General features: G+C 39.8%; 1 protein-coding gene across 1 annotated transcript in view; it reads left to right on the top strand.

The window, feature by feature from the left end:
• LOC137235367 (nuclear factor 1 B-type-like) overlaps positions 1–26,283 on the top strand; it is a 957,540-nt gene that overhangs the window by 225,120 nt on the left and 706,137 nt on the right. Inside the window, exon 4 of the mRNA XM_067758363.1 lies at positions 10,310–10,465. Within this exon, the coding sequence (XP_067614464.1) occupies positions 10,310–10,465 (156 nt within the window). The remainder of the gene's footprint in view (positions 1–10,309; positions 10,466–26,283) is intronic.

Genomic DNA, 26,283 nt, shown 5'->3' with positions numbered 1-26,283 from the left:
GTAACCCTGGAATGTGGTTGTATGACATGTGTATCAAATGGAAGGTATTAAAGAGTATTTTAAGAAAGAGTAGGCCATAGTTCTATGGATGGACGCCATTTAGGGATATCGCCATAAAGGTGGACCAGGGCTGACTCTAGAATTTGTTTGTACGATATGGGTATCAAATGAAAGGTGTGACTGAGCATTTTAAGAGGGAGTGGGCCTTAGGTCTATCAGTGGACGCCTTTTCGAGATATCGCCATTAAAGTGGACCAGGGGTGACTCTAGAATGTGTTTGTACGATATGGGTATCAAATGAAAGGTGGTAATGAGTATTTTAAAAGGGAGTAATCCTTAGTTCTATAGGTGGACGCCTTTTCGAGAAATCGCCATAAAGGTGGACCAGGGGTGACTCTAGAATATGTTTGTACGATATGGGTATCAAATGAAAGCTGTTAATGAGTATTTTGAAAAGGAGTGATCCCTAGTTCCATAGGTGGACGCCGTTTCGAGATATCGCCATAAAGGTGGACCAGGGGTGTCTCTAGAATGTGTTTGTACGATATGGGAATCAAATGAAAGGTGTTACTGAGCATTTTAAGACGGAGTGGGCATTAGGTCTATAGGTGGACGCCTTTTCGAGATATCGACATTAGGGTGGGCCAGGGGTGACTCTAGAATGTTTGTACGATATGGGTATCAAACGAAAAGTGTTACTGAGCATTTTAAGAGGGAGTGGGCATTAGGTCTATAGGAGGACGCCTTTTCAAAATGTCGCCATTAGGGTGGGCCAGGGTTGACTCTAGAATGTGTTTGTATGATATGGGTATCAAATGAAAGATGGTAATGAGTATTTTAAAAGGGAGTAATCCTTAGTTCTATAGGTGAACGCCTTTTCGAGAAATCGCCATAAAGGTGGACCAGGGGTGACTCTAGAATATGTTTGTACGATATGGGTATCAAATGAAAGGTGGTAATGAGTATTTTAAAAGGGAGTAATCCTTAGTTCTATAGGTGAACGCCTTTTCGAGAAATCGCCATAAAGGTGGACCAGGGGTGACTCTAGAATATGTTTGTACGATATGGGTATCAAATGAAAGCTGTTAATGAGTATTTTGAAAAGGAGTGATCCCTAGTTCCATAGGTGGACGCCGTTTCGAGATATCGCCATAAAGGTGGACCAGGGGTGTCTCTAGAATGTGTTTGTACGATATGGGAATCAAATGAAAGGTGTTACTGAGCATTTTAAGAGGGAGTGGGCATTAGGTCTATAGGTGGACGCCTTTTCGAGATATCGCCATTAGGGTGGGCCAGGGGTGACTCTAGAATGTTTGTACGATATGGGTATCAAACGAAAAGTGTTACTGAGCATTTTAAGAGGGAGTGGGCATTAGGTCTATAGGTGGACGCCTTTTCAAAATGTCGCCATTAGGGTGGGCCAGGGGTGACTCTAGAATGTGTTTGTATGATATGGGTATCAAATGAAAGATGGTAATGAGTATTTTAAAAGGGAGTAATCCTTAGTTCTATAGGTGGACGCCTTTTCGAGATATCGCCATAAAGGTGGACCAAGGGTGACTCTAGAATGTTTGTACTATATGGGTATCAAATGAAAGGTGTTACTGAGCATTTTAAGAGGGAGTGGGCATTAGGTCTATAGGTGGCCGCCTTTTCGAAATATCGCCATTAGGGTGGGCCAGGGGTGACTCTAGAATGTTTGTACGGTATGGGTATCAAACGAAAGGTGTTACTGAGCATTTTAAGAGAGAGTGGGCATTAGGTCTATAGGTGGACGCCTTTTCGAGATATCGCCATTAGGGTGGGCCAGGGGTGACACTAGAATGTTTCTACGATATGGGTATCAAACGAAAGGTGTTACTGAGCATTTTAAGAGGGAGTGGGCATTAGGTTTATAGGTGGACGCCTTTTCGAGATATCGCCATTAGGGTGGGCCAGGGGTGACTCTAGAATGTTTATACGGTATGGGTATCAAACGAAAGGTGTTACTGAGCATTTTAAGAGGGAGTGGGCATTAGGTCTATAGGTGGACGCCTTTTCGAGATATCGCCATTAGGGTGGGCCAGGGGTGACTCTAGAATGTTTGTACGGTATGGGTATCAAACGAAAAGTGTTACTGAGCATTTTAAGAGGGAGTGGGCATTAGGTCTATAGGTGGACGCCTTTTCGAGATATCGCCATAAAGGTGGACCAAGGGTGACTCTAGAATGTTTGTACTATATGGGTATCAAATGAAAGGTGTTACTGAGCATTTTAAGAGGGAGTAGGCATTAGGTCTATAGGTGGACGCCTTTTCGAGATATCGCCATTAGGGTGGGCCAGGGTGACTCTAGAATGTGTGTACGATATGGGTATCAAACGAAAGGTGTTACTGAGCATTTTAAAAGGGAGTGGGCATTAGGTCTATAGGTGGACGCCTTTTCGAGATATCGCCATTAGGGTGGGCCAGGGGTGACTCTAGAATGTGTTTGTACGATATGGATATCAAATTAAAGGTATTAATGAGGGTTTTAAAAGCGAGTGGCCCTTAGATGTATATGTGAAAGCGTTCTCGCGATATCGACCAAAATGTGGACCAGGTGATCCAGAAAATCATCTGTTGGGTACTGCTAATTTATTTATATATGCAATACCACTAACAGTATTCCTGCCAAGATTCCAAGGGCTGTTGATTTCGCCTTGTAGAACTTTTTCATTTTCTTCTACTTAATATGGTAGGTGTCACACCCATTTTACAAATTTTTTTCCAAAGTTATATTTTGCGTCAATAAACCAATCCAGTTACCATGTTTCATCCCTTTTTTCGTATTTGGTATAGAATTATGGCATTTTTTTCATTTTTCGTAATTTTCGATATCGATAAAGTGGGCGTGGTTATGGTCGGATTTCGGCCAGTTTTTATACCAAGATAAAGTGAGTTCAGGTAAGTACGTGGGCTAAGTTTAGTAAATATATATTGGTTTTTGCTCAAGTTATTGTGTTAACGGCCGAGCGGAAGGACAGACGGTGGAATGTGTATAAAAACTGGGCGTGGCTTCCACCGATTTCGCCCATTTTCACAGAGAATAGTTACCGTCGTAGAATCTATGCCCCTACCAAATTTGAGAAGGATAGGTAAATTTTTGTTCGACTTATGGCATTAAAAGTATTCTAGACAAACTAAATGAAAATGGGCGGAGCCATGCCCATTTTAAAATTTTCTTTTATTTTTGTATTTTGTTGCATCATATCATTACCGGAGTTGAATTTTGACTTAATTTACTTATATACAGTAAAGATATTAAATTTTTTGTTAAAAACTTAATTTAAAAAAAAAATTGTTTAAAAAGTGGGCGTGGTCTTCATCCAATTTTGCTAATTTTTATTTAGCACATATATAGTAATAGTAGTAACGTTCCTGCCAAATTTCATCATGATATCTTCAACGACTGCCAAATTACAGCTTGCAAAACTTTTAAATTACCTTCTTGTAAAAGTGGGCGGTGCCACGCCCATTGTCCAAAATCTTACTAATTTTCTATTCTGCGTCATAACGTCAACCCATCTACCAAGTTTCATCGCTTTAACCGCCTTTGGCAATGAATTATCGCATTTTTTCGGTTTTTCGAAATTTTCGATATCGAAATAGTGGGCGTGGTTATAGTCCGATATCGTTGATTTTAAATAGCGATCTGAGATGAGTGCCCAGGAATCTACACACCAAATTTCATCAAGATACCTCAAAATTTACTCAAGTTATCGTGTTAACGGACAGACGGACGGACGGACGGACATGGCTCAATCAAATTTTTTTCGATACTGATGATTTTGATATATGGAAGTCTATATCTATCTCGATTCCTTTATACCTGTACAACCAACCGTTATCCAATCAAAGTTAATATACTCTGTGAGCTCTGCTCAACTGAGTATAAAAAACAATGTTCATAGACCGTATAGCCGACTATTTCAAAACCCATGACGGTTTATCATCGCAAAAACAAAGTTTAATAGGGTTGAATAAAGAAATTTAAGCTACTAAAAGATCTTTCATACACAACAGTAACAAAACAACAAACACACACAAAAGTTTACATTTGCATATCGTCCTCTGGATAAAATAATGTCGTATGTTACTGTGAGCACATATAACATACGACAATAATTTATCAGGGTGACGCTATTAGAAAATTGTCGTAAAACATAGTTAGTGGCAGAAGTGGGAGCTGAGATTAACACTTTAGAATACTAAAACTTTGACTAATAATAGGATATAAGTCCCAACGTGAGGATCCGTCAGGAACCCAACTAAAACTTTAGCTGAAATTGAAATGTTTGTGCAAATAAACACTAATAAAGGCACTGGTGAAATCCTAACGTATATAGTTTTAAGATTTGTAGTTTATAGCCATATGCGTGTACGTGTGAGTAACTAATTCTGCTGATGACTACATGTGTGTGTGTGAGAGATATCTCTTCGTCGCCTTCTACATAAGTGTTGCTAGCTTTAACGTGGACATGTATATAAGAGTGGCTGCTTCATGTTTTTGTTGTTGCGTGATTATTTACTAACAGCCTAGTGATGTCAACATTCGCCACACTGCCCTCCACCTAAGTCTGTATAACACTACTAAATCTCCCTCCAGGAAACCTTCCGAATTGTTGTTTTCGTCGCACCAGTGTTTTATCTTACTACTCACTAACCTAGTTCGTTGCCTCACACTCTGTTGTTTGGCCACTGGACTACTTCGAAGAGTTTGAGCTTGACAGATTGGCTTCGCATATCAGTATCGTTCTGACGTTTCACAACAATAGTGCGCCTTGGCTTGAAACCACTCCTCTTTCTGGGAAATTCTTTCTTTCGTTTTAGTGCATCCATTTGGGTTTGTAAATGCCAGTGTTTTTCTCGAAGGTACCTTTGATTTTAATTTATTTGTCCCATTCGTTCCATCAACTTTTGCCCGATCTACTGCCTTTGACTTTGGTCTTTTTGGTCTTTGTCGAATCTCCTCCACCGACACTCGCTTACTGCTAAACCGTTTCTCCAAACTGAAGTTATTCTTATATTGCATAATCCTTTTCTGCATATCGACCCTGATGCCAAAGTCAACTAAGAAATCTACTCCCAATACAACTTCATCAGCGATCTCTGCCACAACGAATTTGTGTAAAACCATGACCCTCCCAATTAAGACTTCACATACCACTCCTCCCTGGACATGGTTATACTCGTCAGTGACCGCACGCAATCTTGCTCCCGGTAACGGTTTTACTCTCCTGTTGACCAAATTAGATCGGATTAAGGAATGAGATGCGCCCGTATCTACTGTCAGTACATGTTCCTTGCCATCCACATTTCCTCTGATGGTAAGACTGCTCGATTTTCTTCCGATTTGTGATACAGATATCACAGGACAGCTGGGGCAACTTCTCGATCTTTACATCTGACTCGCTCTTGCTCATCTCCCCCAGCTTTGTACTTAAGACCAATCATGCTGTTGGGACCATTAGAATCAACATCGCAATGACGACCTGGCTTCCCGCATTAAGCATTTATTAATCTGTCACCCAGTCGGGCCTTTCTACTTCCACACGGCGTGCTTTGAAACCTGGCTTACACAAAATTGACTCTGTTTCCTGAGTCAGTGCATGGGATACCGTTTCAGCAAATATTGGTTTTGGATTCGCATATGTAGCTCGTTTCGTTTCGACATCCCGTATTCCATTTATAAAGCTCTGAATTTTAACCCTCTCGATGTATTCCACGGGTGCGTCTGCATTTGCGAGATGAGCCAGTCTTTAAATATCCGACGCAAACTCCTGCAAAGTCTCATTTACTTTTTGATAACGGTTTTGCAACTCAATTTGGTATATTTGATTTCTATGCTCGCTTCCATAACATCTCTCGACAGAGGCCATCAAAGCTTCATAACTGTTCCGTTCGCACTCTGGAATAGTCTGTAAGATTTCAGCTGCAGGCCCTTTCAATGTCACGAACAGTACAACAACTTTATCTTCAGCATTCCAGTTGTTCACTGATGCCGTCTTCTCAAATTGAAGCTTGAATACCTGAAAAGTAACAGAGCCATCAAAAGATGGAGTTTTTACCTTAAGATTTCTCGCTGGAATAGCTGGGCGATTTAGTTGCAACTCCCGTATATGACCTCTCAAAGCTTCCACCTCGGTCTCGATTTTTTCCTCAAATTGTATTATTTTTTCGTCCATGCGCGCTTCGAGTTTTGATGATATACACGCCTCTTGGCTTCTTGTTCTTTCAGCTGAGATACCATATATGTCTTTTGTTCTTCCAGCTGTGATTAAATTTGTGTTTCCTGTGTTTCAATAATGGATGTTATACGTGTCTCCTGCGATTCCAGTTGGGATGACATATTTGTGGATATTTGTGATGACATTTCTGTTATGCGTATTTCCTGGGTTTCCATTTTTGCCGATATCTGTTATAACAAAGCCAATATCGCATTTGTATCGCCGCCTCCGACTGGATTCGGACTTCCGTTCTTCTCTTCCAATTTTGGTAATTTCTCGTTCCCATCAGTATAGAAGACATACTCGTCCACATTAATTCCTTGCGACTCCATAAACTCTCGTAGCCGTGCTTGAAGTTCGATCTTATGTATTCAATCCACGGTTCTCCAATTCCTTTTTCAGTTGCTAAATCTTCAATTCGCTCAACTTTGCCATGTCCTTGTTGTGCTCTGCAACTCTGGAATTTATTCAACTATTCCTATTCTAACACCAATTGTTACGAATTTTGGGGAATTCCGCTTATTTGAAACTTTCTGCTAACGTTCGAATCGCTAAACTGTTGAATAAATCACTCCAATATTCAGTATTACAAACTGGTCTTTATTTAGATTACTTTGGGAGTAGTACTTCACAATTATACTTCACAACAAATAACATGTTTAAATCACAACTGATTACTGATTACTCAGCTTGCGCTGCTTTTATACTCTCCGTTGGTTCGTTCGCATATTTCTCCAAAGGTCTAGACGTTTCACCTTCTAGAACTTAGCTCATGCTTGGTTACCAGCCATATACGTGTACATTTGTAGTTTATAGCCATATGCGTGCGTATGTGTGAGTAACTACATCGGCTGATGACTACATGTGTCTGTGTGAGAGATCTCTCTTCGTCGCCCTATACATAAGTGTTGCTAGCTTTAACGTGGACATGTATATATTAGTGGCTGCTTCATGTTTTTGTTGTTGCGTGATTATTTACTAACAGCCTAGTGATGTCAACATTTGCCACAATATTTTATGTATTCTTAAATAGCTTAAACTTGCACTTTAATTTTGAAGCTATTCTTAAAGAATACAGTTCGAGTACAACAAAAAGAAATATTCTTTTTAAAAGGCTGTTCTAATAAGAGATACTAACGACACATTTGGTGGCAAACTTTTCACTCCGATTTTTTTATTTTTGGCCTATGGGGCCGACAACTGTGAGCCGTTGACTGCAGGAAAATGGCTACAGGTACCGGCCCACCCATCGATAACCTATGTAATAAAATAAACAACTATCTCCCTGATTTATCTAGTATTTTCGCCTCGCGAAAACTAACATTGTCACCGGCCAAATCATAGGCGGCCTTATTTACAACATACACAAAAGAAATGTTGATAGCCAATAATCCACGTCGATGGCGTTACGCTACCGACTACCAAAATACTGAGTGTGTCCTCGATCAGGATCTACATTTTGGCGAGCATATATCCGCGATTGTATCTAGAATCCAGAGCCGTAACAAAATTCTCAAATCTCTTGCTGGCAGCACTTGAAGTAAAGACAAAGAGGCGCTCATTTCCACTTAAAGTGCAATTGGCCGGCCGCTGAGGTTACTCACAGGAAGAAAATACAGGCCTGTCAAAACAACACTCTCAGAACCGATACGGGCTGTCTTCCACATTAGGGCAAGAAATGAAAGGCTGAACAGCTTCTGTTGAATACATAGAAACCTGGGCATCCCAACAGACATCTTATTAAAGCACCCCGCCCCCAGGGTCTTAAGAAGTCATCTCCGCAAGCATTATGAGGAAATACGACAAAAACATAAAAAGTTCCTCAGCGATATCCCCAAAAAGGCGGACCCCTATCTTTTCCATTGCAATGTGGAATCAACGCCTCTAATACCACTTTCTCCGTGGTCCACACCTGTCGAAACTGCAGGCTTCTTTGGACTCCCGGTAGAGGATATTGTGAGTGGGTCACACCTATTGGATGGGCGAAGCACTGTTACAACAACAGCAACCAGTAAAGATATGGCAGCGCAAAGTACACAAGTTCTATTTAGTTAATTTCTCCAAAAAACGTTTAATGCCATAAAAAAATACTTGACGCGATTTATCTCCGAGGAGATTTAAACCCCTCTTCTCTTCCCATTTGCTTCAAACTACATATTTCATGACGATTCTTAAGGACATCTGCAAAGGCAGATGAATTTTCACTGGGAAGCTTTTCATGGGCGAAATACACTCGGAATACTTGCCAAACTACTGCCGAGGGGCGACTCTTTTTAGGAAAACTTTTCTAACTGTTTTTTTTTAACGCTATAAGTCGATCAAAAATCTTTTAAATCATTGAATATTCGTGACGTTTCTCCTTAAATGTATCCTTAATATATATGTAAGAGCACACAAAAGGGTATATAATGTTCAGTTTCGTCCAAATTAATCTTCCTTATTTGTTTTCTATTAAGTTCAAAACCTAGGATCTCATTTTAAAAAAAGTTTCTCCACTTTTGGTAAAAAATCCGAAGTACTCATTTGGATCGAGTATACTCGATACCTTTTACTGAGTACTAACATCGATACTTTGAACCGAGTATTATATACGAGTACCGGTATCGATACTTCTTCTAAAAGTTCTGTCACTAGTCATGGCAGGTACACCTAATAAAGGAAAAAACTGGTTTTATATAATACCGAGGACAAATTTTTTCATAAAAATGTGAAAATCGTAATTTCGGGACACCGTCCTTTCAGCAACATTCCCGAAATTATGAGCTTCATAAAACGATGACTGAAAGGATTTCAGCAACTTTTGACCTTAAATACACGATCATTTACTGTTGGCAGAAGCCGCGGTAACAATTAAAGGTACAATTATTTCAAATTTATTATAAATAGTATATTTAAATTTTTTAAGTATAATCATTTCGGGAACGCAAACTAAATATATTAAAATTTAATACTTCATTTAAATTTTTGAGCGTTTTCCGCCATTTCTGTAAATTTCTACAAGCTGTTACCTTTTCGAAGGAATCAAAATGCATTTCGAATATAAGTTATTAAATACATATTTATTGCATTATTTTTTGCAAATTTTTCGAAATTAGTTTTCGCGACATATTGAAAAGTAGGCCATTTTGTGCCCTACCCGCTACAGACTTATCAAATGGTAACATAATCTAACTAATGGCACTGAAAAAGTTATTTCAATAATGAAGTTGAGTTTTTAATTTTTACTGCTACTAAATTGTACACCTCGATGATTTGGTGCCATATCATCATGTGGAATATAAATGAAGTATTACGATCACGTATGTTATAATCCGAAAACCATGTTTTTCCGTGACGAGTTATACGATTACAGATGTTACGATTCCCCATATAAGTTTTCTACGACACCGACGTGACGGGTAATAGCTAGTAATCATATATCGACTGCTGAGTGGAATATTCCCCTATCTGTTGCCGTTTCAAAAATGGCTTATCTCAGACAACTTTTGAATAATGCCCTATTTCTGTAATTTAAAAAAATTCCTATCTCCGAACGCCCTATTTCAGAATTCGGTTAAAGAACCCACTATCTCAAAATTTTCTCATAAACGTTCTACCTAACGGCAAATGCATTGAACTTATGGCCTGATAGGGCGTTTTTCAACCGAATTCTGAGATAGGAAATTTTGGAAACAAGTCCTGAAATACGGCAATATGCAAAAGTTTTCTGAGATAGGGCATTTTTGAAACAGCAGTCGTGATGGAGTGATATTCCACTCAGAATTCGGTATGTACTTCATTATAATTTTAAAGTACACCTTCACAGTCAAGCTGGACTAAAAGCAGTGTCTGCCATTTCCAAGATGTTTGAATTAGACAAAACGTTAAGGTCGCTCTGAGCTTGGAATTACAAACAAAAACCATAAAATCTTATAAGTTCGCATTCAAAAAACTTGTATATGTACAACTGTTTTTACTAATTTTGAATTGTTAGCAACCAAAAAGCCTTAAAAATTTGTCCACACAAATATAAGAATAAATATATACTTTTTTTGTAATTGCCGTGATCACACATCTAAAATAGGATGAATTTCATCCATTCATCGAGGCTGTGCTGCCTTTTGTGAAATCATTTTCGTATTCGTGGTTTAATTTACAAGCTGCTAAACGCAAATACTACAAAAAGCATGAGAAACGTATGTCTTTGGAGGAAGAGCGGCAATGCAAGAATGAATTACAAGTAAGCACCACTCATAAACTCACTCACATATGTTAAACGTACGGTAGTATATTTATTACCTGCTAAATTTTTTATTTTTTTGCCACCAAAACCAAAATATATAATAAAATTTTTAAAGCGCCTAGAATAAGCACGTCGTAATATATATACCTTTTTCGCAAATATTAAGTTTGACGGGCGGAATATAGTGAATCATGGTCTTAAGCTTAAAAGCGCAAATTTCAATGCAATTATTGATATTTCCTAATTTGATACTTTTTATTACGTTGAAAACCACACAAAATCAAATTATGGCGGCAAAAATAAGAAATATATACGGTTTGAATTTTGTGAAGTTATTACCTTTCATAAAGAAATGACCTTTTCGTACTATTCAACAAATCTTCAAATACATATGAGCAACGAAAACTGTTTTCAACCCATTAAAGCGCTTCTGTTCGAGCCTTTTCTGGCTTGATTGATCATATGCAACTCCCATCTCCTTTTGATTTCTCCAAAACGGACTGGGACGTTTACCGTCGATTCATCGAGTGCTGCACGTTCCAACTTATTGGCATTATCGTTACTTTGTATTCCTTTATGACCGGGAACTCAGTACAGATTTGTGGTACGTCGTGAGCGAAGTTGTTTCAATGCTTCTTTGCATTCCAAAACACTTCTTGATGAAGTACTGTGAGAAATTGTTGCCTTAAATCGCCGCATGATATATATATATATATATATATATATTTTGAATCGATTACAGCTTGAGCACGCTTCCTCCAAAATTTCTGCTGCTTTCTTAACGGCTATAAATGCCGACTGTAAGGCGCTGCAGTAATCTGGCAGCCTATAGGATCTACTTTCGATTTCTATTTCTGGATCGACACAGTAAACAGCAGACCCGAACCTTTCCGTTAATTTGAACCATCGGTATACACGTGTATAGTTTGTTCCTCCATTTCTGCACTCTGACGCCAACCCTCCGGCTCTTTCATAGCTTAGGTACGGGACCGTATATTCCGTTTGCCAGATATTAGATAGCGTTATATTGATATAGCGATAGGCCATTAGGTCTGTAGGCGGGATGTGTAGAGTAGCATGCAATTCTTCTGTCGGATTAGTTTTAAGGACCCCGTTATGCTAATAATTGATAACCTGCATACCCACTCTAGTTTTTTTGGTATACGTACTTTTTTGTGTACTCATGTACCAAACATGAAACCCAAAGTAAAGTATGGGTTTGACAATCGAAGTAAATACCCAATGAGAGAGTTTGCCCCAGCAATTTGGTGATAACCAGAGTCCAGAATTAGTAATAAAACCCCACCCTGCAGCGTTCATCTGTTTACAGATTTTGTTGTGCCGAAGATAAAAATGCATAACTCATATTTGATTTATATACACTTCCATTAATCTCTCTAGTGTCTTGACCATTATGTCGAAATGACCATTCAATGTTGGTATTTGTCACAAATCCTGCTACCTTTCGCTTCGTTTTAGGATTGTAGACGTTGTCACATAACTCTTCCGCATCATGTCATGATGTGTAGTGTGTGTTCAGTAGTACCTCAAGGGACTCTTCACTATTGTGTGATCGTTCTCTGTCGTCCGTTTTTACTAGTCCCTGGACCGAATATCCCATGGATAGAACTTTTCTCCGTTTCGCTGAAGCATTCTATGTCGGCATAGAAATTTTTCCATTAATCCCCATTCGACCTGTTGACTTCACGTTTATCGATCTCCACCAGACCGCTATTTTCGCTCCAGCACTCCTCGCTTTCAGCAACTTTTTCCAACTTAAAAATCTCTTTTACATGCCCTCTAAGAAGACTTAAATCCTTTTTTCACCCTTGCGGCTTTTCTCTTTCTTTTCCTCAGAGGATAAGTTCTGTGGTACGCAGTTGCAAGGCCTTTGATAAGAATGTGTTACATTTCTCTAAAGTGGTAACCTCTTGAGGCTGCCCCAGACTTCATGATACACATTTATGAAATCTGTACCAGTCCATTGCCCTAGGTTTCTCAAGGTTCTTCCCATCTCTACCTTATTTAGGGGGATTCTGAAGCTAATACAAGCATGGCCTGAAAAGAACGGCCTGTCAAGAAGAATCCAATCATATCCCCACATATGATGAAGCTTATACATGCATGGTCTGAAAAGGACGGCCTGTCAAGAACTATCCAATCATACCCCCAATGTTATATCAAGTACATTCATTGATTGCCGTTGGCCCACGATATGTAGGACCGCTACTTGTGCTAGCGGTCTATAGTATATAACTCATAAAAACATTTTAAGCACTTCCTTTGTATAAATGGACAAATGTGTCCTTATACAAAGACATATTCTTGCTGAAATTTGATTTTAAAATTTTGACATAGAAATTGTAAAAATATTTATGAGAAATAAAAATATAAAGCAGTAACACCTTGATTCGGTTCACCTTGTTAGTTCCAAGCGGCTACATTCTTCGTTTGTTTTAAAGCGGGGACTTTAATTTCCTCTTTTTTAAGAAATGTGAACGGAATTACAGATGTCGGCACGGAATCAACTCGGTAAACTAACACAGCGCTGTGTTACGCTGCCTTTATTGAACTTATAATTCGTCAATTAAAGTAATATAGATATCTCAGTCCCAGCGCAACGAATTGAAAATTTGTTTAGTTCCATAATTTCTAGTCTAGCACAAACCAGAACTATTGAAAACCCGATTGAATATTTTTCCGGGTTCTGTATGTATTTCTCTCTAAGTACCTCTATCTATGGCACATTAAGTAGAATTTTGAATTCTAAGTATTGCATCTTCAGTAGGCCCTAAGCTTTTTTCAAAGTTTCAAGTCTCAAGCTCATATGGAAACAATTTAAAAATCTACTGTAAAATTTTACAAATTCGGACGATATTTCTAAATATCTCGATCCGTGCACCACCTACCAGAGTTTTTCTCCTCTTTTATGTATTGTCACCGACTTCTCAACTAAGTATAAAGTTCCAAGATTGTAGCTCAATGGGAAGTCTCTTAAACATTGATCGCAAGATCACCCCGTACGATTATTCTTAATATCCCAATTCGTGCGCCCCCTATCGAAACTTTTTGTATTATGTTTTAGAGGGCCTCTGAAGTCAGTCTCTAACTCACCGAGATGTTACTTAAAAAAATTTTCAAATTTCCAAATTCTTATCTTATTATTTCGATCCGTGCGCCACATAACAGAATTTTTTTCCTTTTGTTACTTTATCACGGTGTCTTAGCCAATCTGTGAGGTTTCACGTTTGTAGCTCAATAAGAAGCTACTTAAAAGTCGATCTCAATATTCCAAATTTTTATCTAATTATTCGATCCGTGCGCCACCTAATGGTATTTTGTCTCCCTTTTGTTACATTGTCACAAACCATGTGTAAAGTTTCACGTTTGTAGCTAAGTTACTTAAAAATGAACTGCAAGATTTGTATTGAATATGCGAACAAACATTCAACCGACTTAATATTGTAACGAATTCAGGGAAATTCCGCTTATTCCAAATCTTCTGCTAACGTCCGAATCGCTAAACTGTTGAATAAATAACTCCAATATTCAATAATGCAAAAATGGTCTTTATTAGACTACTTTGAAAGTACTTCACAATAACACTTAACTTCACAACCAATAGCGTGCTTAAATCAAACTTATTTCCTGACTACTCAGCTTACGCTCTTATAAACTCTCTGCTGCTTCCTTCGTATATTTCTACTAAAGTCTAGATGTTTCTCCTGCTAGAACTGCTGTACATATCTCCTACTTGGTAATTAGCTATATGTGACCCGGCCTACGAAAAGGTGGCATATGACTCAAAAAAAAAAAAGAAAACTACTAATAAACTGAAGAAATTCATTGTTTATCTTTAACAGCTGTTTCTCGCAATTTCTTTTTTGAGTCATAAGCCACCTTTTCATAGGCCTGGTCACATATACATGTATGTATATTTGTAGTTTATGCGTTTTTCATAGTCATATGCGTTTCTATGTGTAGGAACTCTTCGGCTACAAGTTTGTGCGCGTAATACTCGTATCTCTTCGTGCCTTATATATGTATATGGATGTAAATGGTGATTGATGTGTTTATGTACAGTGTGGTTCGCTTCAATATTTTTGTGTTGGGAGTTTATAACTAGTGATGGTAATATTCATCACACTGTCCTCCACCTAAGTCTGATCGTCCCGATCATACAAATTTCTCGATCCAACCGCTGCTAGCCTCTCCAACTGAACCACCCTTCTATTTCGTGTTTTCGCAATGGTTTGTATGTGGTAGATGTTATCACTGCTCCTCTTCACAACTTTGTACGGGCCTTCCCAACTGTACCAACATTTGGATGGAACACCTTTCCGCCGGTGAGGCTTGTATAGCAGTACCAAATCTCCCTCCAAGAAACCTTCTGAATCATTGTTCGCATCGTACCCGTGCTTCATCCTACTACTCATTATCCTGGATCGTTCCCTCACACTCTGTTGTTTGGCCAATGAACTACTTCGAAAAGCTTGGGCTTGACGGATTAGCTTCGTATAACCAGTATCGTTCCGAAGTTTCACAACAGTAGTGCGCCCTGGCTTGAAACTACAGTTGCATTCTTTCTGGGAAATTCTTTCCTTCATTTTAGTTCGTCTGTTTCGGTTTTTCAATGCAAGTGTTCTTCCGCAGTAACCTTCGGTACTGATTTGTGTGTTCCATTTATTCCACTAATCTTTGCCCGGCCTTCTGGCCTTGACTTTCGTGGTTTTTGCGAATCGCCTCCACCAGCACTCGCTTACTGCTGAACCCTTTCTCCAAACTGAAGTTGAGTGATACATCCTGGTTCTTATAGCGCATATTCCTTTTTTGCATATCGATCCTGATGTCATGGTCAACAAAGAAGTCAACTCCCAATATGACTTCATCAACAATCTCTGCCACAACGAATTTGTGTAGAACCATGACCATCCCAATTAAGACTTCAGATAACACTTCTCCCTGCACTTGCCAGTGACCGTACGCAATCTTGCTCCAGGTAACGGCTTTACTCTCTTGTTGACCAAATCAGATGGGATTATGGAATGAGATGCGCCCATATCTACAGTCAGTACACGTTCTTTGCAATCCACATATCCTTTTACGATTTTCTTCCAATTTGCGAGATAGATATCACAGGCCATTCTGGGGCAAGTTACATCTGAGTCGCTCTTGCGTATCTCCTCCAGCTTTGCGTTTAAGACCAGCCAAGTTGGAACTACCAGGACCGGTGCTGCAATAACGTGCAATGTGACCTGGGTTACCGCACTTGAAACATTTCATAACTCCGGCATTTTTCTGTTGTGATCCCTTCAGTACTTCCAAAATTGTGTTCACCCAGTCTGGCCTTTCTACTTCCACACGGCGTGCTTTGAACGCTGGTTTACTCAATAGTGAGGCAGTTTCCTAAGTCAATGCATGTGATACCCTTTCTGTGAATGTTAGCTTTGGGTTTGCGTATGTGGCTCGCTTCATTTCGACGTCCCGTATGCCATTTATAAAGCTCTGAATTTTTACCTTTTCGGTGTATTCCATGGGTGCGTCGGCATTCGCCAAATGTGCAAACCTTTCGGCATCTGACGCAAACTCCTGCAAAATCTCATTAGCTTTTTGGGGTAGCGGTTTTGCAACTCTATTTGATATATCTGCTTCCTGTGTTCGCTTCCGTATGGCCTCTCTAGAGCGCCCATCAAAGTTTCGTAGTTGTTCCGCCCTCCCTCGGGAATCGTCTGTAGGATTTCAGCAGCAGATTCTTTCAATGCCACGAATATTGCAGCAACTTTATCTTCAGCATTCCAGTTATTCACTCTTGCGGTATTATCAAACTGGGGCTTAAATACCTGGAAAGGAACAGAACCGTCAAAGGATGGTGTTTTTATCTTTGGATTACTCGCTGAAACTGCTGGGCGATTTAGTTGCAACTTTTGTATACGACCTCTCAATATTTCAATCTCGGCATCGATTTTGTCCTCGAGTTGTCAAATTCTTGTATCCTGCGCCCCCAACTTCGAGTAAATACTTCCTTCTTGCTCTTCCAGTTGCGCAGAAATCTGCGATGATATCTGTGCTGAAATTTGTTCGACATTTCGGATATTCGTGCCTCTTGTGCTTCAATCTTGAATGTAATCTGTGTCGACATTTCTGAAATTCGCGTTTCTTGTGCTTAAATCTTTGATGTTATGAGTGTCTCCTGCGATTCCAGTTTGGATGCCATATATGTCTTTTGTTCGGCCAGTTGAGTTATTATATTTGTCTTTTGTTCTACCAGTTGAGATGACATATATGTCTTCTGAGATACCAGTTGAGATGCCACTGTCGATGTTTGAGCAGATATTGCAGCCAAAATCATGTTCAAGTCTGTGCTCGTAACTGGCTGTGATGTTTCATTTTTCTTTTCAATTTTTGTTGTTGTCTCATTGCCATCATGATTAAAGACATACACTTCCACGTTAAATCCTTCTGATTCCATTGCCTTTCGTAGTAGTGCCTGAAGTTCAAGTTTATTGCCGGTTGTATTCAATCAACGGCTCTCCAACTCCTTCTTCAGTTTCTGGATCTTCAATTCACTCCGCTTTGTCATGTCCTTGTTGTACTCTGCAAATCTGAAATTTATTCAACAATTTCAAAAATGGTCTTTATTAGACTACTTTGAAAGTACTTCACAATAAAACTTAACTTCACAACCAATAGCGTGCTTAAATCAAACTGATTTCCTGACTACTCAGCTGGCGCTCTTTTATACTCTCTGCTGGTTCATTCGCATATATCTACTAAAGTCTAGACGTTTCGCCTGCTAGAACTGCTGTACATATCTCCTACTTGGTAATTAGCTATATACATGTGTATTTGTAGTTTAAGCGTTTCTCATAGTAATATGCGTTTCTATGTGTAGCAACTCTTCGGCTGATGACTACAAGTATGTGCGCGTAATACTCGTATTTCTCCGTGCCTTGGTGTAAATAATGACTAATGTGTTTATGTACACAGTGTGGCTCGCTTCAATATTTTTGTGTTGGGAGTTTATTACTAGTGATGGTAATATTCGTCACAATATAAAGGAATTGAAAAGGAACTTACCTCCAACGTTAATATCGTCCCTTCTGCATATTATTAAAAAGGATTCAAAAGGAATAATTGTGGAAATATGAGAGGAACCAACATAGAGGCTGTATATCGCGTTCCGGAGAGGGATATTCACATATCTTATCCACCTTATTATACGCGACTACATTGTTGGCAAAGTAATGAACACTTTTCCGGCACATCTTATAATTACAATCAAAATCGGACGCAAACCATTTAATGGAAGTTTCTACAACGGAAATGTGTGTCAAATGCACCAGCCAATACTACACAACAACAAACTTCCTTACAATTTTATCAAAATTTGGGATAATCCCATGCTAACCAAAAACGTTCTAAAAATGCATCACAAATGTCAGTACCTTCCAATATAGTGAGCGTTCCAGAAGTCATAGTCCCAAACGAAAATGGAGTCCTGAGGATGCCATAAGAGCTATTCAATTTCAGGAAGATATTGGCAAAAAAATCCCAATGGTCCATTCTTAATAAAACGTTTTCCAGATCCACCTTTAAGTCCTGAAATCGTTAAAGAATTATAGAAGGAAATTGATATGGTTCGTCCGAAAAATTAAACGAATACAACATATGTCATGATTGATATATGGAAAATACGGTTTTGTGCTGGCTGTTTATAGTGATGACACCAGCAAAGTTCCTTGTACAAAGCCCGAGTTAATAGATCCATCCTTTGTATGTTGGAACAGAGCTCATAGAGTATATTAATTTTGTTCGCATAACGGTACCCCGTAACGGCATAAACTAATCGAGATAGATATAGACTTCTATATATCAAAATGATCCGGGCAAAAAAACAAATTCATTTAGTCATGTCCGTCCGTCTGTCCGTAAACACGATAACTTGAGTAAATTTTGAGGTATCTTAATGAAATTTGGTATGTAAGTTCCTGGCACTCATCTCAGATCGCTATTTAAAATGAAAGAAATCGGATTATAACCACGCCAACTTTTTCGGCAGCGAAAATTTCGAAAAACCGAAAAGACGGATAAAGCGATGCAACTTGGTAGATGGGTTGACCTTATGACGAAGAATTGAAAATTAGTTAAATTTTGGACACTCTTTCCGGACTATTTCGGGATCATTTGCGGACCCTTCAGAGATAAATTCTGGATGGTTTTCGGGATCCGTCCGGGATCCCGTCAGGGTAATTTCGGGACTATTTCGGAATCATTTTGTGACCCCTCCGGGATAATTTCTAGATGATTTTCGGGATCTGTCCGGGATCCCGTCGGAGTTATTTAGGGACTTTTTCAGGACTATGTCGGGATCATTTTGAGTCTCTTTCGGGATCTCTATAGTATTCGGGATCCGTCCGGCATCCCGTCGGGATTATTTCGGGACCTTTTCGAGACTATTTCGAGATCCTTTCGGGAAAATTTGGGGACCCTTCCGGCATCATTTCTGGAGGGGTCTCGGGGTCCGCCCGGCGTCCCGTCGGGGTAATTTCGGGAAATTTTCGGGACTACTTCGGTATCATTTTGGAACCATTCTGGTTAGTTTTCGGGATCCGTCCCTCATCCCGTTGGGGCAATTTCGTGACTTTTTGTGGACTATATCAGGGTCATTTCGGGACTTTTACGAGATCATTTCTGGATAGTTTTCGGGATCCATCCGGCTTCCCGTCATGCTTATTTCGGGACTTTTTCGGGACTATTTCGGGATAATTTTGGGACCTTTTCGGGATAATTTCTGAATGATTTTCGAGATACGTCCGGGTTCCCGTCATAGTTATTTCGGGACTATTCCGGGACCCTTCCGGCATCATTTCAGGATGATTTTCGCAATCATTTCTGGATAGTTTTCGGGATCCATCTGGGGACCCGTCGGGGTTATTTCGGGACATTTTCGGTATCCTACCTGGAGCATTTCTTGATCCCGTCAGGGTCATTTCGGGACTAAAAATAAAATAAATGTAAGGCGCGATAACCTCCGAAGAGATTTTAAGCCAAGCTTCTCTTCCAATTTGCGTCGTGCTCCTCTTGATTTTTCCTACAAATTGGCCGGACGGGACCTACTTGTTTTATGCCGAATTCGAACAGAATCTGCAAGGCAGATGAGTTTTCACTAAGAGCTTTTCATGGCAGAAATACACTCGGAGCGCTTGCCAAACACTGCCGAGGGGCGACCCCTTTAGAAAAATTTTCTTCTAATTGAAAAACCTTATTTTTAAAATTTTGATGTCGCTTTGTCCGGGTGTGAACCCAGGACATTCGGTGTGGTAGGCGGAGCATGCTACCATCACACCACTGTGTCCGCCATTTCGGGACCATTCCGTCAAAATTTCTGGTTAGTTTTCGGGATTCCATCGGGGTTATTTCGGGATCATTTCGGGACTCTTCCGGTCTAATTTCTGTATGATTTTCGGAATACGTCCGGGTACCCTTCAGGGTAATTTCGGGATTTTCTTGAAACTATTTCGGGACCCTTCCGAGATCATTACTGTATGGTTTTCGGGACCTCGTCAGGGTAATTTCGGGAGCATTACTGTTGGCTTTCGTGACTTTTTCGGGATCATTTGGGGACCCTTCCGGCATCATTTCTGGATGGCAGGGTCGTCTCGGTACTACTTCGGGATTATTTGGGGACCCTTCCGATATCATTTCCGGATAGTTTTCGCGATCCGTTGGGGATCCCGTCAGGGTCCTTTCGGGCTGTTTCGAGATCAATTGTGGACCCTCAGGATCATTTCTGGATGGTTTTCGGGATATGTCCAGTATCCCGTCGGCATTATTAGGTAACTATTTTAGTGTCATTTTGGGACCCTTCCGGGATCATTTTAGGTCTCTCCGAAACCGGTAGTTCAGCACACATGCCTTTTTATTCGTAATTAAAATTCGGTATGTTTTATCTTTAATATCTAACACAGCTTTTTATACTCAGTTGAGCAAAGCTCACATAGTATATTAACTTTGATTGGATAACGGTTGGTTGTACAGGTATAAAGAAATCGAGATAGATATAGATTTCCATATATCAAAATCATCAGTATCGAAAAAAAATTCGATTGAGCCATGTCCGTGTCCGTCCGTCCGTCCGTTAACACGATAACTTGAGTAAATTTTGAGGTATCTTGATGAAATTTGGTATGTATGTATCTGGGCACTCATCTCAGATCGCTATTTAAAATGAACGATATCGGACTATAACCACGCCCACTTTTTCGATATCGAAAATTTCAAAAAATCGAAAAAGTGCGATAATTCATTACCAAATACGGATAAAGCGATAAAACTTGGTAGGTGAGTTGAACTTATGACGATGAATTTAGAAGTTTTGCAAGCTGTAATTTGGCAGTCGGTGAAGATATCATGATGAAATTTGGCAGGAACGTTACCCTTATTACTGTATGTATGCTTAGTAAAAATTAGCAAAATCTGAGAACGACCACGCCCACTTAAAAAAAAAATTTTTTTCAAAGTCAAATTTTAAAAGAAAAGTTAATATCTTTACAGTATATAAGTAAATTATGTCAACATTCAACTCCAGTAATGATATGGTGCAACAAAATACAAAAATAAAATAAATTTTCAAAATGGGCGTGGCTCCGACCTTTTTCATTTAATTTGTCTAGGATACTTTTAATGCCATATGTCAAACAAAACATTACCAACCCTTGTGAAATTTGGCAGAGGCTTAGATTCTAGGACGATAACTGTTTTCTGTGAAAAAGGGCGAAATCGGTTGAAGCCATGCCCAGTTTTTATACACAGTCGACCGTCTGTCCTTCCGCTCGGCCGTTAACACGATAACTTGAGCAAAAATCGATATATCCTTACTTAACTCAGTATACGCACTTATCTGAACGCACTTTGTATTAGTATAAAAAATGGTCGAAATCCGACTATGACCACGCCCAATTTTTCGATATCGAAAATTACGAAAATGAAAAAAATTCCATAATAATATACCAAATACGAAAAAAGGGATGAAACATGGTAATTGGATTGGTCTATTGACGCAAAATATAAATTTAGAAAAAAACTTTGTAAAATGGGTGTGACACCTACCATATTAAGTAGAAGAAAATGAAAAAGTTTTGTAGGGCGAAATCAAAAGCTCTTGGAATCTTGGAAGGATAACTGTTCGTGGTATTACATATATAAATAAATTAGCGGTACCCGACAGATGATGTTCTGGGTCACCCTGGTCCACATTTTGGTCGATACCTCGAAAACGCCTTCACATATACAACTACCACCACTCCCTTTTAAAACCCTCATTAATACCTTTAATTTTATACCCATATCGTACAAACACATTACAGAGTCACCCCTAGTCCACCTTTATGGCGATATCTCGAAAAGGCGTTCACCTATAGAACTAAGGACCACTCCCTTTTAAAATACTCATTATCACCCTTCGTTTGATACCCATATCGTACAAACAAAGTCTAGAGTCACCCCTGGTCCACCTTTATGGCGATATCTCGAAAAGGTCTCCATCCATAGAACTAAGGCCCACTCCGTTTTAAAATACTCATCAACACCTTTCGTTTGATATCCATATTGTACAAACGCTATAACCGCACTGCGTTACCCGCCTTTACGCAACAAAACACACCCCTGCGTGCAAGTGGCATCGGCGTCAGCTGTTGCTGAACAGCAATGCCAATTGCACTCAGCAGTGGCAATTGCATTCAGCTATAGGGAAAAATGGACACGCAGCGTGGATACATGCTTAGAGTTGTTAGAGAATCGGCAAATTACACACGCGAATAAACTGTAAAAGCTAAATTAAGAGTAGAAATTAAAACCTAAAGAATAACCTAGAAACTAAAACTAAGTGCACTACTGAAAAACTAAAACGTGTAAAAGAAAAACAAAGTTTTAAATAAAACAACTAAACTTAACAAAATTAAGACAAACATTTTATTGAACAAAAGTGAACGCAAGTGTATGTAGAGCTGAGTGTGTAGTGCAGAACATTTTTGGTGTCCAATATGGACACCTTTCAACGCATTCTAGAGTCACCCCTGGTCCACGTTTATGGCGATATCTCGAAAAGGCGTCCACTTATAGATTTAAGGCCCACTCCCTTTTAAAATACTTATTAACACCTTTCGGTTGATACCCATATTGTACAAAAGCATTCTAGAGTCACCCCTGGTCCACCTTTATGGCAATATCTCGAAAAGGCGTCAACCTATAGAACTAAGGCCCACGCCCTTTTAAAATACTCATTAACACCTTTCATTTGATACCCATATTGTACAAACGCAATCTAGAGTCACCCCTTGTCCACGTTTATGGCGATATCCCCAAAAGGCGTCCACCCATAGATCTAAGGCCCATTCCCTTTTAAAATACTTATTAACACCTCTCGTTTGATACCCATATTGTACAAAAGCATTATAGAGTCAACCCTGGTCCACCTTTATAACGATATTCCGAAAAGGCGTCCACCTATAGATCTAAGTCCCACTCCCTTTTAAAATACTCATTAACACTTTTCATTTGATACCCATATCGTACCAAAAAATTCTAGAGTCACCCCTCGTGTACCTTTATGGCGATATCTCGAAAAGTCATCCCCCTATAGAACTAAGGCCCACACCCTTTTAAAATACTCATTAACACCTTTCAATTGATACCCATATCGTACAAACAAATTCCTGAGTCAGCCCTGGTCCACCTTTATGGCGATATTTCGAAAAGGCGTCCACCTATAGAACTAAGACACACTCCCTTTTAAAATACTCATTAACACCTTTCATTTGATACCCATATCGTACAAACAAATTCTAGAGTCACCCCTGGTCCACCTTTATGGCGATATCTCGAAAAGGCGTCCACCCATAGAACTAAAGCCCACTCCCTTTTAAAATACTCTGTTTATGCGGCGTGGGCTGCCACCCGTCCCATCTCCCTCTTGTACATACGTATATCCATGAATTTATATATATATATATTCCGTATCTTGTACTGTATTTTATTATATGGAATTGTACTATATTGAATTACCCACAAAATCAATGATTGTATTTACCCTTAAATTCCCTATTGGGTCTCCTCATGGGCGTGTGACAGCCTCCACCGCGAAAATCCACCAAACGAGATATTCGCCGCAAGTACAGGATGGCGATCTGGCCCGCCTAGCTCAAGATGAGCACTACTTTTAATACAACACCCAAATCCTACAGCCTACCTAAAAGAGCTCTCTTCGGTGGAAAACGGATATTTGGGGCAGCTGGATATTTCAGCAATCAGGAAATTATTGCGGTCTTGGCGCTCTGGTTTGGTGATTTCGTGTACCCGACTATCACCAATTTGACATCAAATACCAAAAATTACAAACTCAATTGATAGAATACGTATACATATATATATATAATATTTTTTTTTTTTTATCTTAAAAGAAACTGCCTTCGTTTGCTTGTTGGGTTACATTAACCAAAAGCTTTTTTACAAGAATTTTGCTGTCTTCACCTCACGTGGTTTTAGAGGCACTGTTGTACGCCTGTATGCTGGTGAAAAGTGATTGTGGTAGATTTCCGAAAAAAATTTCCCTGGCGCAGCCCAAAAGCTTTTGTTTATTGGCGGGGTGGTGTTCAACTAACAGATAGAAACTATATTTTAAACTGGGTACAAAAAGGCTGGTGCTTTTGCGCCCGTTTGGCGTTCATGCACCTCGCGTAGTCTTCGAGGGTGCAATTGACTCATTAATATGTGAAGAAACCCAACAAACACAGCCAAGTTTATTCTCGAACGTAAGTTATCACCTTACGCGGTATTTGAGGTGAAGTTGAGGAATTTTGAACAACTTTCTAACCGCATTTCCACGTATGTGTAATACTTATATATAAAATTATATTTCGTTCATTTTTATTGCAAAAAAAAATATGTACAATTGTTATTCGAACAACTGCATATCATAAATAAGTATACCCCAAGTACAAAAATGAATACCAGCAAAGAAAAATAAAGGCCTTCGATCCCAAATAGAGAATAGACTTATTATTAGATTATTCTCCCCACAGCGATAGTGTCAATAGAACACCGAGGGGACTGCTTCAGGCTCAGAGCCTTAGTGGATCAAGGGTCAGAGCGTAGCTTCATTTCGTCAAAAGCTCAAATTAAGCTAGGCCTCCCATATACCCACTCCCGATTTGAAATATCGGGCATGGGAGGCAGAGTAGCACAAACATCCAAAAAGTTATGCTCACTGACCCTAGTCTCAAATGACCGCAAGGTGAAAATAAAGGCCCAGGCAATAGTGCTACCTCGGCTCACTAGGCAACTCCCAACACTCAGGCTAAATAACGACCAAATGCGTAAATGGTCCCATCTCAAGCTAGCAGACCAGAACACTCAGAAACCCTCCCAAATTGATCTGGTAATAGGCAGTGATCTTATCCCACAAATAATGCTAAATGGCATCGAAAAGGTCTCCCTCACACTGCTAGCCCAAAACACAATATTTGGTTAGATAATATGTGGCCAAACCCCCGAAGCGTGGGAAGTTACGAATGTCCAGCTAAGACAATTCTGGGAAATCGAAGAAATACCCAGAACGCGAGTGGAAACCCCAGAAGATAAAATGTGCGAAGAATTTTATTAAAGCACCACCACTCGCATGGATAACGGTCGATACATGGTCCGGCTCACATTTAAATCAACATTCCCGAATGATATCGACCTACGTCAATCCCGTACTGCAGCCCTAGGACAGTTCCATGGCATGGAACGTTCCCTCTCAAAAAAGGGCGATCTCAAGCAGCAATACGACCAGGTACTCGAAGAATATCTGTCCCTAGGCCACATGGAAGAATGCAGTCCCAATGAAATAGAATCCCTGGGTAAATACTGCTCATTCTATCTCCCTCACCATGCAGTCGTAAGGCCAGACAAGAAGACAACAAAAGTCAGAGTTGTATTCAACGCCTCTAAAAAGTCGGGTTCCGGTCACTCCCTCAACGATGTTTTATGTACCGTACCAACCCTCCAACCCGATCTCCGACTTATGTTGCTGAAATGGCGAACATATAAATATGTGTTTAATGGCGACGTCGAGAAAATGTACCGCCAAATTCTCTTGCACACCGATGACCGAGACTACCAACGGATAATATTCCGAACCCCCGAACACAGTCCAATAAAGGACTACAAGTTAAAAAACGTCACCTTCGGGGTTAACTGCGCGCCTTTCCTGGCTATTCGCACTCTACACGAGCTGGCGAAAGACATAGCCGATTCCCATCCACGCGCAGCCCCAATAATAAAATCCGAGACGTATGTTGATGATATTTTATCTGGCAGTCATGATCTCCAATCAGCCGAGCAATCCCTAACAGAGACTATAAACGCTCTCAATTCAGCCAGCTTTCCCCTAAAAAAGATCACGGCAAACCATCCCAACATCCTCCAAAAAATATCAAAAACTGATCTCCTGGAAACAAACTTTCTCGAGTTCGAAAAGACCAGCACCGCCAAGACCCTGGGCATCCAGTGGAACACCCTAACGGTTACATTATCGTATACCGTCGACTCAAATCCGGCATCCAATGCAGCCACGAAGCGGCAAATTCTCTCTTCCATAGCAAAACTTTTCGATCCCGCAGGGTGGCTAACGCCAATTATGATCCAAGCAAAAATTTTGATGCCAGAGCTATGGCTAGACGGGACTGACTGGGATGAGCCAGTGAAACCCCTCCGTCTCATCAAGTGGGCGCAGTTCGCCGAAAATCCAAAATACTACGCTGGATAAACTACCACCC

Source organism: Eurosta solidaginis, chromosome X, assembly GCF_040869045.1.
Source record: "Eurosta solidaginis isolate ZX-2024a chromosome X, ASM4086904v1, whole genome shotgun sequence".
Taxonomy (NCBI): Eukaryota; Metazoa; Arthropoda; class Insecta; order Diptera; family Tephritidae; genus Eurosta; species Eurosta solidaginis.
The sequence above is the reverse complement of the archived record's forward strand: the minus strand, read 5'-3'. Positions and strand labels throughout refer to the sequence as shown.